The 14,802-nt window shown below is 40.0% G+C and overlaps 3 protein-coding genes across 9 annotated transcripts; all 3 read right to left on the bottom strand.

The window, feature by feature from the left end:
* Positions 1-437: 437 nt before the first annotated feature.
* Positions 438-6,013, bottom strand: LOC124209634 (ATP-dependent 6-phosphofructokinase-like). Of its 5 annotated transcripts, none has more exons than XM_046607708.1 (21): positions 5,854-6,013; positions 5,425-5,565; positions 5,209-5,360; positions 4,958-5,147; positions 4,791-4,888; positions 4,603-4,715; positions 4,311-4,419; positions 3,573-3,668; positions 3,417-3,509; positions 3,187-3,348; positions 2,927-2,955; positions 2,770-2,857; positions 2,655-2,672; positions 2,525-2,545; positions 2,260-2,406; positions 2,036-2,194; positions 1,890-1,978; positions 1,768-1,831; positions 1,470-1,699; positions 1,306-1,403; positions 438-1,241 (listed from the first exon to the last, which is right to left on the bottom strand). In XM_046607708.1, exons 2-21 carry the CDS (start codon positions 5,540-5,542, stop codon positions 880-882), a joined length of 2,436 nt encoding a protein of 811 aa, XP_046463664.1. In that variant the 5' UTR covers positions 5,543-5,565; positions 5,854-6,013; the 3' UTR covers positions 438-879. The 5 variants fall into 5 exon arrangements, with proteins under 5 accessions (XP_046463664.1, XP_046463661.1, XP_046463660.1 ...); XM_046607705.1 differs by lacking the exon at positions 4,311-4,419 and adding an exon at positions 3,918-4,026 and having other exon boundaries at positions 5,779-6,005; XM_046607704.1 differs by having other exon boundaries at positions 5,779-6,004.
* Positions 6,014-6,706: 693 nt separating this feature from the next.
* Positions 6,707-11,173, bottom strand: LOC124209637 (6-phosphofructo-2-kinase/fructose-2,6-bisphosphatase-like). 2 transcript variants are annotated; one of them, XM_046607724.1, is made up of 11 exons: positions 10,025-11,173; positions 9,314-9,374; positions 9,180-9,244; positions 8,844-9,001; positions 8,482-8,770; positions 8,309-8,412; positions 8,002-8,220; positions 7,835-7,934; positions 7,640-7,774; positions 7,439-7,566; positions 6,707-7,369 (listed from the first exon to the last, which is right to left on the bottom strand). In XM_046607724.1, exons 1-11 carry the CDS (start codon positions 10,374-10,376, stop codon positions 7,259-7,261), a joined length of 1,722 nt encoding a protein of 573 aa, XP_046463680.1. In that variant the 5' UTR covers positions 10,377-11,173; the 3' UTR covers positions 6,707-7,258. The 2 variants fall into 2 exon arrangements, with proteins under 2 accessions (XP_046463680.1, XP_046463681.1); XM_046607725.1 differs by having other exon boundaries at positions 10,851-11,126.
* A 1,331-nt stretch (positions 11,174-12,504) lies between these two features.
* Positions 12,505-14,766, bottom strand: LOC124209638 (keratin, type I cytoskeletal 9-like). Of its 2 annotated transcripts, XM_046607727.1 has the most exons (8): positions 14,408-14,766; positions 14,200-14,335; positions 13,976-14,134; positions 13,772-13,904; positions 13,624-13,696; positions 13,303-13,569; positions 12,818-13,236; positions 12,505-12,757 (listed from the first exon to the last, which is right to left on the bottom strand). In XM_046607727.1, exons 1-8 carry the CDS (start codon positions 14,426-14,428, stop codon positions 12,616-12,618), a joined length of 1,350 nt encoding a protein of 449 aa, XP_046463683.1. In that variant the 5' UTR covers positions 14,429-14,766; the 3' UTR covers positions 12,505-12,615. The 2 variants fall into 2 exon arrangements, with proteins under 2 accessions (XP_046463683.1, XP_046463682.1); XM_046607726.1 differs by having other exon boundaries at positions 13,303-13,696.
* Between the last annotated feature and the right edge of the window lie 36 nt (positions 14,767-14,802).

The raw sequence follows: 14,802 nt of genomic DNA, 5'->3' as shown, positions 1-14,802 counted from the left end.
CTAAACAAAAGGTATTTATCAACACATTCCTACGATTAGATTGAATACTCAGATCGCTGGAATGTTTGCGACGAGACCCTCGTTATTAGTATTTCTCTATCCATTAATACGATATCCAAAATAACTTTTCAAGGATGAATATACTTTTGATACTTAACTTGGAATCTTTGAAATATATGATGGCACTGAATCTCGATATTGTTGCCAGGTTAAAAAAAAATCTAATATTTTCCTGGTTGCATCAACTCTTATACGATCAAATAGTGGCCTTATCTGCGCCACTATGGAGCACAATAAATGAGACTGGTTGAAGCGTGAAAGACTATCACCGTGACGAAAGAAACCAGCTTTTAAAACAAGAAATGAAGTTAGAGAATCCAAGAAATAGCAGACTCAGAGTACAAAATGTTATCTGCTGAAGTCGAAGAAAGGTAAAAGACTTGAAAACCAGTGTAGTAGGGTTTTTAGTACAGCAGCCAGAGAACACTTTCACAACCAATAAACGAAATAAGGAGAAAATGTGGGAAACGTCGAAAAGATGCGCGATAAGCACATTATTAGGGTCTAGTAAAAAATACTTAACAAAATGAATTAAAAGACAGAACATTGAGAACAAATCAATAAATAGACGACGAAATAAATGTTTTAGTCCACATCTTTCTTTCGACTACTTTTCTCATTTCCCGGATTCAGACATTTCTGGGTTCATTATGTGGCATTGGCGTCGTCTCAAACACGTAAAGTCGACTAGTTTACTCAAGGAAACACAACCTACATCAATATCATAAGGTTGGTACAGCAGGTCTACTAATTGCAACTAAAGGTTCCTAACGCGGCAGCCATTAAATTGCTTCATCTTTTCTTCTTTTAATTATTTTCCTAGTTAATAATGTGATTTTCGACGTCTTCTTCGACGGCGACGTACGCGCCCTCTTCTTGGTAAGTAGATTCGTGCTTGGCCAAAATACGAAGCAGCGGGCGCATTTTCAGCCACCATTGAGTTTTTGGCAGTCGATGCTTGAAGTCAGTCTCGGCCTTCAATTCTTGAACTGGTGTGTACGCATAGTAGCGTTTGACGATACCAAGCATGACGGCTGATTCAGGCTTGTTGGCGCAGATCGAACCGTCCGGCTGAGTAGCTTGGGTTAGCTGTTCAACCATCCATTCGACAGCTTTAGCGGCTAGTTTAGTACCCATGTTACGGTCGAAAGGGGTTGGTGAACCACCTTGCTGCATATGGCCTAAAAGAAGAATTGCGTTTCAAATTCCGGAAATTATTAAAAACTTCAAACTGAAATATCTTACCGAGAACGTTCATCCTGGCGCTGAAAACTCCTTTGCCTTCTTCAGAGAATAGCTTGTAAATGAAATCTGTGGTATAATTCTCATTTGCGTTCTCGTTTCTAGTGAAACAAATTGCGCAATTAATCAATGATTCATTAGAAAATGTAAAATAATGCGAGAAATACCGAAGAATAAGACCACGTTCAACTCCTTCCATAGCCATTTTAGACGCCACATGCTCAACGTCCATTTGTAAATTCTTGACGTTAAACGGCTCCTCATAAATGTAAGCAGCATCAGCTCCTCCAGCCACACCGGCCAATGTAGCGAGATATCCACAATAGCCACCCATAGTCTCAATGATAAATACTCGACGTTTTGTTCCTTGGGCCGACTGGCGGATGCGATCGCAAATCTGTTGAGAATAGATTGAAACGTGTTGATAAAATCTGATGATATCAAAGCAGGATAAAAATTCTTTACCTCAGTAATTTCATTCAATGCAGTGTCGGCGCCGAGAGTGAAGTCCGTTCCTGGAACATTGTTACTAATGGATGGAAATTCCGTTAAGTGACATATTTCTTCAAAAGTATAAAAATGATTACCTAATAGTGGACGGAACAATAGCCATGGGAATGCAAAATTCCGGATATTTATCACGGTTCTCGGCTAAGTGAAGCACAGTTTGATATGCCTAAGGAAAATGATGTTCAACATCCGTATTTATTGGAAGATATAAAAAATCAAATACCTCAAAGCCACCAATAATAAGAAGAGCCTGAATTTTGTGTTTGCGAAGGCTAGCGGCTACTTCAGGATACTTGCCATCGGGTAAGGTTCGCTTAGTGCCCAAAAAGGCTCCACCTTGTCCAACCCAACCAGTAACGTCTCCCCAACCCAAGGGATGAACCTGTTTCATAACAACGAACAATAAATCTAGAAGCAAACATTATCATGTTTTATAAAGTTCTTTACATTTCCTTCGATCAATCCTTCAACACCATCATGGATTGCAACGACAGTGTCGCCGCGGTAGATGCAGTTGCGGACGAAAGATCGGACAGCAGCATTCATTCCACATGCTGGGGCTCCAACATGCATCACTCCCAAAGTGTAGCCGCTCTAATAAAATTAATAAAAAAGGAAATTAATAATGTTTGCCAATTATTATTTTAACTGACAAGGATAGCGCATTTTAATTGGGAACAACAGAAAAGAGCCGATTCGTAATAAAATATACCTGCATCCATAATGTTTCTTGCTAAGTGTGTGTGATAACGTGCCAAGAAAAATAATATAATTAATTGCCCCAAAAAGGGTAAATTGCTTTGTGCTTAAACTCAAACCACTTTTTTTGGCACTCAACTTACCTTTGCCAATCTTCCTTTCTTTGAAATCGAGCCAGCAATACAACAATATAACGTTATCATTTAAATTTTATGTCTAGTGAACCCTTCAATTTTATTTAAAAAAAAAAATTCTTACTCCGTGTGCTAAGGCCATTTCCGGGCTCATCTTGGGCGGCTTCAGACGCGTGAGCATCTTGTAGGTCTCAACGTTGCGAGCAAAGCTCCTGTAAAATAAACAAAAACGATCATTTTAAATTATTTCCATTACACTTTCAATAACAAAAGATAAATACCTGCCGCGAAGCTGAACAGCTAATTCCCACTGAAAAATAATAACAAAAAAATTCTACTTGAAATATACTGCATCATATTACACAGCGTAGTGGATAAGAAAGTTTTTTTTCTCTCTGAAAACTGTGTCGGGGAAGAAGAAGAAGAAGAAAAGTAGGTCTTCAACCACTTCCAGGTCCACAACCTTCTTCTTTTTAGGAAGAATGGTCGTTTGAACTTTTTCTTCTTCTTTGAAAATTAATAGAAATCAACCTCACGTTACCTGTTTATCAGCCATGGCTTTCGCGACAGCCTGAGTCTTCTCGACGCATGCCATTAAAGGCAGTCTGACAGCTTGATTGCCATCCAATGACACAACGCAAGCTTCAGTTTCAGGGGTGGCTTCCAAAACAGCCATCACAGCTTCAGCTCCCATACGACAACCCTAAATTATAAAAATTTTGTTTTTTAAACTAAGAAATCATAAATACGCATAAAAATGAATCTCTTTACCAGCACACGATCGAAAGCGGATGGACTGCCACCGCGCTGGACGTGACCGAGGACAGTGATCCTCGTGTCTTGTTGCAAATTGTCTACAACAACCTTTTCGGAATACAAATGTTAGTGAATACAAGAGATTTTTGAATTCAAAAGTATGCAACATACTTTACGGATCATTTCAGCAGTGATTGGGTTGCCTTCACGATCGATAGCTCCTTCACTGACAATAATAATATTCAAGCGCTGGCCCGATTCTCGTTCCTGAACCCACGAAAAACAGTTATTACAAATTTCCTTTGTGCAAGTCGCGGGTTATGAATGTTGCAAGCATTTAAAATTATGGTAAAAATAAACAAGCATACAAACGGTCCTAAATAATTACAAATAATTGTGGTGAAATCAAACTCCAATGTTGTAGTGCAACGTAAGGAGAGTTTAGTCGGAATTAACACATAGAAACGAAATCTCTTTTCCTTTTAAGTTAACTGGGAAGACCTGAAGTTGCCTTGCCTGTTTCAGCTTCTTGCAAAGTACTTCTGGCCATTCCACTTCAGGAGGCCATTCAGGAATGAAGACGAAATCAGCTTCACAGGCTAACGCTGCTACCAAACCCAAATAACTATGTTACAAACCAAAAATAAAACAAAAAACAAACAGAAACAAACGATATTAATCAAAAATAAAATTAAAACTATCCACACAGGTTAAAAAAGAAGAAAAAGATGCAGGTAGTGAGAATATTTAAAGAAGTTCCTGTGGTTCAGTCAAGAAAGCACAAGTCTGAGAACTTGGATCAAAATAAATTCATGGGTATTTAAAACAAGTAACGACAAGCAAAAATCATGCAAACACCCCGAGCATTTTCTAATAAAAATCCGTAACAGTTTTTACGAAGTTTTAAACCTGAGAAAGTTTCTTGCAAATTTTGTCAGGCCAGTCGACTGGTGGCGGATTTTCAGGATAGAACACGTAATCTGCCTCGGTGGTTAAAGCAGTCACTACGGCTAAATACCTATTTGTGAGGTTGAAAATGGACGATAAAGCTTCATATGGACGACAAAACCCTTGGAATCAGATCTGTAATCTCTAGCATATATTCGATGCGCTCTCTGCGACATATTGTAGTAGTAACCTTGCAATTTCCCCTCCCGACTGTGGCGAATGTTAAATTCAGAATGTTATCAATTAATGTTACCCGCAATGACGACCCATAACCTCCATGATGAATGTTCTCTGGTGAGAATAAGCTGTCGCTGCGATTGCGTCAACGGCTTCGATAATACGATGCAAGGCAGAGTCAGTACCGATCTGAAATTAGGCAGCAACAAAATAAATAAAAGATTTTTAAAACCGGTTTTTAACGGATGCTTTTTATAATCCTACCGTCATGTCGGTACCGCAAAAGTCGTTGTCGATTGAGCCAACCATACCAACGATATTAAGGTGCGTAAATTTTTTCGCCTGCTCAGGTGTGATGTCACCTATTTCAAACATCATTCGCTAAATTGAACTGCCTTTACAGAATTGTAAAAGCGACTATTAATTACTACCTTTGGCGGCCAGTTCAGTCACCAGTTCAGGCCAGTCTTGCCGGAATAAATTTGCTCCAGTTAGTGAGCCGTCACCACCAATGACAACCAAATTGGAGATACCCTTCAAAATAAGGTTCTTAGCGGCACGTAGCCGACCGGGGCGCTCACGAAACTCTTTGCAACGAGATGACCCAATAATGGTGCCTCCCTTGATAGAATTATGCTAATAAGTAACTGAGGCATTTCAAATCTAAAATTTCAAATTGAACCTTGTGGATAATTCCAGAAACAGAGGACCAGTTGGCTTCAACAATATTGTCTCCGCCATCCACCATTCCTTGATAACCTTCTTTGATGAAATACACCTTGGCACCCACATAAATGCCCATCCTCACTACAGCTCTCACCGCAGCGTTCATACCTGGGTTACATATTAAACAGTAGTAGAAAATAAATGGAAAATTTTTGTTTTTTATTGATTATACCTTGTGCATCTCCTCCACTAGTAAAAACTGCAATGCCCTTGTCCTTGTAATGACCTCCATGGATGAGATTCTGGGCTTCTGCCTCAGAATAGTTTGCCGAAGGTTTTTGTCCCTCCATTTCAGATGGGATTCCAACTCTGTCTGTATGGGGGAAAAATGAAGAAACAATTGTTCGATAAGTTATCTCAGTAGTCTGTACACTGCTTCATACTCATAAAGCAAACTAAACTTCCAAAATCCAAACACGTGGACCTTTGTCAATTGGTTTTGAATCAAGAAAACCACTGTTAACCCGGTTAAGTACTTGAAGGATCAAAATCCATCTTTTTAATCGCAAGATTTAAGAAAACCTACCCACGTAAGAATCAAACCGCTGATAGATATTACGATCCATTCTCAAGAGTCTACAGAACAAGAATGATACGTCACCTGATTATGTTCACAGCTTTTAACGGTTTGGAATTAAATAATTCACGCAGAGCACGTATTTTTCTAGATCCTTTCACACAGAACTAGTCCTTCAATCCAGCAGCGGGCAAATTGTTGGTTACTGGGCTAAGAACTAAAAAAACCGTGCCTTTAAACAACCATAGATTGACTACGTTAACGAAAGACAGGCGACTGAAGCGACTTCATTCGCCTAGCGGCAAAAACAGGAAAGCCTACAGGAAAGGATAGGCAAAAGGCAACTTTGCTCAATGCTTGCTCTCGAAAGCAGATGACGCGTTTCAAATGTGACAGTCGTCGTGACCAATCTATAAACTTGTCTGCTACTTTAGCAGACAAGTCACCTCTGTTTCAAGGTGACTTTCAGCGGGATCGGACATACGGGGAACCGGGACCACCACCGAAATACATCTTTATGATCGTTTTAAATTTTAACAAGTCACAACAAAATCGAAAAAAAATTTGATTTTAAAGTTATTGAATTGTTATTGAAAATGATTTATTTAGCAGTGTTGCTTTTATTGTTCATTTTTGTAGCTGGCGCCGAAATACGTGTGTTTGAATAATTCAATGCAGTTTCCGTAGTTTCCGAATTGCACGCCAAAGCTGCTTTGATATACGAAGTAACGCCCCCTATTTCTACGAATCTATTTTGATTCAAAAAATAAGCACTGTCAACTGTTTGAACAACTGTTTGAACTACCAAAGTGGTTTTTGTTTGCCTTGTTCTGGCTTTTTTGAATCTGCGTCATGTATTCACGTTTCTTTTGCGGCAGTACGTACCGTATGGCAGGATTGAGGAAATGTCAATTTTAAAATGGGCGTTTAACAATTCTTTCGCCGTCTCAAATGATTTATATTTATAATAGAAAGTGGCATTTCTCTTGACACGACGTCTCCGGAAGGAGCTCATGACCCAAAGGAGAAAAAAGAAAAGGAGATCACAACACAAACGTACATGTACGCGAGATGCGAGAATGTAACACGACCCAATTCCTCAAATCCGTTGCCTTTAGTAGATCTGAATCTTTTGAGTGAGTCTTTAGGGAGTACGAAAGAATTTTTCGGAAGAATTCATTGAAAGAAATTTTTTCAGAGTATTTTTTAAAAGCGAAAAATATAAATATATATATCCGCGAGGTTTGAAAGGATTTAAGACAAATTACAACAGTTGTCACAACTAGTCCCCACACACAGTGTGAGATACTATACTCTTTAGAATAGAAAGAACTATTATCATTTTGCAAGAAGAGAAAGCGATGAATGGCAAATCCGCTTCCGTTGCACACCCAACGATCAGATCTGAAATCCTATTAATTTGTTGTTGTTTAGAATGGAAATTGGCCTAGTATTCTGAAAAATATATAACTGAAACTCTGAAAGCTTTTCATTGGTCAGAGCTTCCTGCGGCGATTGGCTGACAGTCAGCAACAGCAGCACCAGCAGTTTGAGTGACGTTGTTAGGACGGCGAAACTTTTCCTCCAAGTACCCGGGTATCTAAGAGTGCAACAATTTTGAAATAAACATTTCGTGTACAACCAGAGCAACAAATAAAGATATGATTACTTGTGGCTTCGGGCGATGAGTATCAACTGCTTCAATGGGAATTGGAATAGTTTCCATCTTACAACCGTAGGCCATCGGAGTGAGTTTGATGACCGAGTGCAGAGGAACGTGTATATAAGGAAGGTCCTCTGCGTCACAAAAGAAAAATGGGGTTATCAAAAATCTGATAACCGTTGCGTAATTTATTCTTTTCCATTTTACCAGCGCTGTGATCCAAAAAGTAGGCTAGCAAGCAACGAAGCACAGCTTGGTGTCCAACAACAATGACATTCTCTTGCCGTTCCAGTTCCATAATCACAGGTTCAAGCCTGGCAACGAGGTCTTCATATGATTCTCCTAAAAATCAAAGTAATGCTAAACAGAACTGAATTTCTAGTACCATAAATATGAATTTACCTCTAGGATATCGATAATGGAACTTGTTGGTATCACGGGCTTTGAAATCATCAGGATATTTCTGCAGAATCTCTTCGTAAGTCAACTCCTCGCAAATGCCCTACAACATAAAACATTTGCATGTGAAAATAGAAATCACGTAATTGAGTCACAATAATTAAGCTTACCGCATCGAGTTCATTGAGTGCGCGCCACCGTTCTTGCGGGGCGTCAATATCACGAGCTGTTTGGATGGTTCGCTTCATCCACGATGTCCAAACACGCAAATGCGGTATTTTCTGGCCCTCGATGAAACGTCCTAATTCGGCGGCGTATTGACGTCCTCGAGGAGACAAACTCGAATCGCCACCAATGTGACCGATAAGGTTGTTCTCACTCTCTCCATGCTATTCTCGATTGGATTCGAGTCGGTTATTCACATGAATATTATAACATAGAGAAAAAACTATGCCCATTTTAAAACCCCACTCTTACACGAGTCAGATAAATTGTCCTCGGCGTGATGTGAATGTTCATGAGGTAATAGACGATACGCGACTGGATGTGACCTTCGTGCTTGTGGACCAAGACTTTCTCGCCTAAATAAGGAAAAGAAAAACAAACATGGCGAGGTTGCAACAATCTTCTTTTTAAGAAAGTTTACGAACCTGTATTGAAAATTTTCATAAAACTAAGACCGTCCTCTTGTACTTCGTCTAGAGTTTGGTACTGATCGTGATAGTGATCAATACGTTGTAGAAAATCCTCGACGGCGGCTTCTTTATCCATGTTGGCGTAGTCTGGACTGGTAATCTTGACCTGGCGGATGTTGGACTCGATAATGGCCGGGTCATCGCAAACAGATTCGACAAAAAAGAGCTTGTAGCCCATTTGGTCAACAATGATTTCACGGATAAGTTGTCGACGTTCAAACGTTGTGTTGGTGGCGTCAAAGACCTTTGAAAGAAAAGTAAATATAACATTACGAAAGGTCATTGATTTAACATCATTGGCTATAGCTAATATTTACCCCGACTTCTCCACCAGCTTCCAACCATTTACAAACATCTTCAAGAGCATCCAGGGCGCATTGAGCTCGGACCGACATGGCCTCTACATTTTCCTGTTTAAAGAAATGGTGGCTCTTCAGCGGTGTCGCCATTCGACGGTACTCTCCCAAATTGAAGACTACGTGCAGGATCCCAAATGCAAAAAAGTAAGAAATAACAAGTTTAAGCAAAAGTTATTTGGGTAAAATCTCAAATATTGATCCAATGTTGCCTTGCTCGGAAAAGCCAATATGGTTTCTCTCGCGATTTTGGCAAAATCGATCGATGCAAATCTTGTTTTTCGAGCAATTCGTCACCTTTTGTATTGATCCCAATCCAGTTAAGGTATCTGGAAAGCTTTTTGGCGATGTAAGTTTTGCCTCTGTTAAAAGAAAATGAACCCAAATGTTAGAATACAATGAATAAATTTATGAATTTCAAAGTAAAATACCTAGCCGGAAGACCACACATGGCGATGACATGGGGCGTGTTTACATAGTTGGCTCGTTCACCTGAAAATCGTTAAAGTCAAATTAAAAAAAAAATGAATTGCTAGTTTGCAAGTCCTATGGCAATATTAATCAATGCAATAGAAAATTACTTCTATCATTCTACTTGCACGTGAACACACACCACGTGACTATCACGTGATCAGCATGCGCATTCCTCACACCCATCCCCTAAAGACACAAAATCAGTATTTTTCATGGGCGGGACGGAATTGAAATGTAAAGTATACACTTTACTCTCAAGGATGTGGTTCCATCGAATTCCTTAAGGCCCGGATGACAACATCCCTTAGGGTACCACTTCAATAGATACTTACGCTTTGTAATTTCCTCAACAGCAGGATTCTTTTGTTCTCAGAAAAACCTACGCACGTGATCTTTTGGCTACCCAGAAAATGTCCAACCGTTTCAACGTAAAATGCTGCCAAGTATTTGCAGAATTGTGCAAGTCAATGCACTTTCACTTTTCGCCGTTATGTTAATGACAGTTCATTCAAGGCCCACGAGGCCAACATTCTTTTTTTGTTCCAACAAAGAAATAACAAAGCAACGTATTTAATTTGAGGTCGGTGACACTCAACAGATGCTCAGTAAAAAAGAACTTTTTTTGGCCTGAAGATATGTCGTGACTTGCTCGTTATTATTGTTCTTACCAACGCGCCAAATGACGTCACGATGGGGTCGCGATTTCCGAAAAGCAGCTAACCAAGCATCGAAGCCTTCTCTTATTTTGGCTAATTCATCTTTGTTGCCTTTGACGTTGCCACGGAGACTGCTGCTACTGTCGATTCCATCCTCTTTGGTGGGCGAAATAACCGGCTGTGTTGATGGATCGTTATTACCATTGGTAGTTAAATCGCTACCGGTGACACGAACAGGGCTCTCTGGTCGCGAATCCCGTTGCACTTTCCAGCAAACGTCTCCCGACTGTTGAAAATGTGTTTGGTGGTTGCAGGCAGCTCCATCGACGGTGCACTCGAACTCGTTCAAAGCTCCACTCGGCATACTATATATCGTGTGACTACAACTAACAAACTAAATTAAGAGCTGCTGTGTACGTTGGACTGCTGAACTACACTGTCTGTGCGTACTGAGACAACTGTCAACAGGCGGGTGATGTAACCGAGGGGTGCAGAAATGTTGCTGCTCTAGTCACCAGCCGCACAGCCTTAAATGCGGGCCTCCTTTCATTTGCTCCGCTAGGAGGTCGACGAACGGAATGGGCGGGTTCAATTTCTAATGTCGTCAGCACTCAAGCATGCGCTACAGTTTGAAGATCGATTGAAATATTCGATCGATACTTAAAACTTTTTTATTTTTTTATTGGCAAACAATTATTTTTAAATTTTACGAAAAGTTAATTGCTTCATAACTCAGTTTGCACACCGTTATGTTAACCCATCACTTTATGAATATTTTTAACGGAATGCATTTTAATGGTAAACGGTACATAGTGAATTTCTCATCACATGTTAATACCTCTTCCTGGATGAATGATACGATATCCTAACGGATGCCGAGGTAAAAGAATCGCCAGCTGTCGGTCTTCCTCTGATCCTCCGTGAAAAGAAGTGCTCAGCTGCCTCTGCATTTGCGCGTTACTTTTGTTCCTTTTAACTTGGTTTTTTCGCTGTTTCAAAAATTGGACTTATCACGCCAAAACAACAAGACTGAATGGCTTGCATCTATCCAATCCAGAACGTAAAGTTGGAGCCGTTTCAAACAAACTTGTAGTGGGCTCCATCGTTACTATGTAAATCGACAATGACGACAAGGTCTGTTATACGAGACAGAAATAGAAAAACTCACTTTCAGCGACACACAGCGGATGAGTATGTAATGCTCGAAACTCAAAAGGGTTTTTGGCAATGACCCAATCAACACAAAGTCTCGACATGTGCGTACACACAGTGGACGTGACTTGCATAAAAAGGAGAAAGTCACATGACTTATTCAATGATGATGCGGCCACAAAGATGATGAAAAGAATCAAAACATACTTATCGCCACTTCAATTTTGACATAGAACATCTAGGCAATTACACGGCAAACGAGAAGTGACTAGTACATGTATGGGGACTAAAATGTTACTGAAAGAGATCGATTAAAAGTTGAGATACTTAAAAACACAGAAACGCGTGAACATTGAGAATTTCGGTGTTCGAGTCTAAATGACCGACACTAGACGTGAAAAAGCTTCAACTGGTATCATGGTGCTGGTATTATGTACCAGCCCTAAAACACACAAACAGATGGGACAAAAAGGCACAAGAACAATATGAGGAAAAGATTGTTTTAGAGCATTAAAGTGGTTGAAAACATAAAATGTCTTTCAAATAATGGAGACATGAAGAAGTGAAATTGGTTCAGACTTCATTCTTGAGTCACTTTAATCAGTATCAGTGCCATCTGCTCTTCTGTATTGTGTGTATCGGTTCTCGTACAGTCCAGGAGGTGTTCCAAGTTCCTTTGGAGCAATCGGAAAGCAGCACCATAGCACAAACGCCACAAATGCCACAAATGTGCCAACCAAGAGTATAAAGTCTTCGATGGTCTGGAAAAAATAATCTTCAGTTGGTAATTACCCAATTGTTGTAATATTATCATAAACTTACAGGTTCTTCTCCAAGAAGAATTGAATTGATCAGGAACATAAAATCATCAAAAGGCGTCATCTTACTACTTTACTATTGAATTTGCACAAAAAGCTGCCAGACAAAAGATCAATTGTTAAAATGTTCATTGGGTGAAAGAGATCCCTCTGAATCGAAAAATATAAAACAAACGTTCATGACGCCACCAAATGACCTGTGTTAATTGAAGGATGTATAACTCACCTAATTCGCAAATACATTTAGAACCAGGTTCATTGCACGACACTATCAAATCAAGAAATACAAGTTTGTTCGCCTATACAACCGATATTTCACACGATAGGCTTTTACATTATATTAGCTTGGCCATTTAAAACACAACACCCACATGAAAGAAATAGCTGTCAGATTTGATCGTTTAAAAAGGCTAAACAGTAACCCTTGCATCAGAACATTACAGCGCCTGATCGGAAGCGGAAAAATCGAATCAAAACGCATTTGTCTTTCAAACGGGGAAAGCAAAATCACGAAAGCAGAAATAAATTGATAGTCAATAATTGTATTGTGTTTATGTTCAAAATTAAGTTTAATTAAATTCAATGAATTAGCGGGGATCAATAAATATTTGCGAAGAGAATCAGAACCTCCGATTAAGGTGACACAGCTGATTTCATACTCTTGCAAATGAATTTAGTCAAGCAGTTGCGTTCTTTTTTTGCACCAACAGAAGATCCTTTTTTCAAACGTTTCTTTATGTCTGGATCAGTGGATTTTTCCAGCAGTGTTATAGCCCTATCAAGAAAAAAGAGTAAAAATCAATTTATGAGTGGTTTGTTTCTAGTAAATGCATACTTTTTCAGACTGTCGTATCGTTTAAATTTGCTTTTAGTCGCGGTAGCCAGACATGCCAGTTTTTCTAAGCAAGGATTGTTAATGTTAAGTAGTCCTCGGTGGCGTACAAATTCGGCTAGTCTTTCGGTATCGTCCGGCGAATAAGACTCTAGCATAGCATCCATTGTTGGAAAGAAATGGGTGTCTAGTAAGGTAATGTCGCCATCTAAAATGTCTCCGTTGAGTGAAAACTGTAAATCGTCATCGTAGTCGTCACTGAGGTCACGCCTCTTTCTTCCATAAAGTGAACTGGTGGTGTTAGTTAATAAAGCCAAAGCCAGGGGAAGTAACAAAGAACTGAGAAGCAGCGAAGGTGCAAGAGAACTTAGCAGATGAATAGTATCCGCTTTTGTCGCCCCTTGTTGAGCTGGGTAGGTTATCTATCAAACACAATTAATGTGTAAATTAAATAATTAAGTGATAATTAAAAACACAAGTCTATTAACTGAATAGGATGGAGCTGACGTTCCGTATCCCCCTCCTCCGCCTCCGTAAGATGAATGGCTTCCGCTGAGACCGGTACTGCCGCCAATTCCATAACTGCTACCACCTAATCCCGATCCGTAACTGCTTCCACCGCTAAAACCACCATAACTTGAACCTGATCCGATGGAACTTCCTCCATAGCTTCCGCTTGATCCATAACTAGCTCCTCCGGTATCTCCGTAGCTTCCGATCGACCCACCCCCATAGCCCGATCCAGCTGATATTCCCCCATAGCCCGATCCAGCTGATATTCCCCCATAGCCCGATCCAGCTGATATTCCTCCATAGCTTCCAAGCGAACTACTTCCGGAACCTGCCCCATAAGCTCCTGCTCCACCAACAGTGGAACTATAGCTGAATTCCAATTACATAAACAAAACAACAATTAACAGATATTCACACGAAAGTCCAACAAAAGATGTTCCAAACCTTGTGGATGATGCTGCGGCCACCAAGTTGGCTGACTTTTGTTCAACTTGAGCGTCAGCTGCAATCTGGTCCAAGTCGGGATTTTCGGCAACTTCCTTGTCAACGGGGTTGGATCCGCTTACATAAGGATCGACTGCTCGCGTACAATCCGTTGACATGTTACGGACCAAAATAGTCAAATATTTTTGTAATGTCGTGACTTACCGTGATTGGTGTTTAAGCTATTTGTTGTGACTACTGATGTTGAAGAAGCTGCCACTGCCGGTTCTTGCTGCTGCTGTTGCTGAGTATAGAACTGGTGTTGATTGAAATTATTTTTAAACAACTGGTTGTGGTGCAAGTTGGCGATATTCGTGGCTGGAACTGGACAATACAAAAGTTTGAACTCTCATTTTCTCACCAAAACAACTAAGAAATGGTTTTATTACTTGCGTTTCTACGATTTAACATTCCATTGAACAATGGATTCCTGGATAATCTGAAAGCGTTGGCATTCTCACATTGTAAAGCCACAAAGTAGAAAACTAGAAAACCAAGCACCAAACCTTGGCGCCGCCGATAACCCTTTTTAAAATTAAACAAGTTTTATTCTCTTAATTTTAATCATAATAGTAATTTTCTGTCTAATCAACTTACGTCCCGTTTTTCGATGACCATCTTGTGCTGAAGATGAGGCTGGTCTGACCGCGTTAACACTGACACTGACGTATTTATATGCTTTTAACCTTCTAGAGCTAAAGACAACTGATTGGGTCAAGTACACCCAAATCTAAAGAAACTAGAGTATACGGCGTGAACTGGATTCGGTCCAGCGCTTGTAGCGGTCAGGACGAATGCTGTGTCACTCATCCATTCCGTATAAACCGGCTGCTTCATTTTTAATCGGCAAATTGAGAACGTACGACCCGATGATTTACTATAATGACCGGAAAGAAAACGGAACAACTAAGCCGTGACGTTTCAACGCCTTTTCATCTTCTTTTTTGTCCCGTTCAAAAATTCATCACCGAAGCCAAACTTACAAAAAATAA

Source organism: Daphnia pulex, chromosome 12, assembly GCF_021134715.1.
Source record: "Daphnia pulex isolate KAP4 chromosome 12, ASM2113471v1".
NCBI classification, from domain to species: domain Eukaryota; kingdom Metazoa; phylum Arthropoda; class Branchiopoda; order Diplostraca; family Daphniidae; genus Daphnia; species Daphnia pulex.
This window is presented reverse-complemented; position numbering and strand designations above follow the sequence as displayed.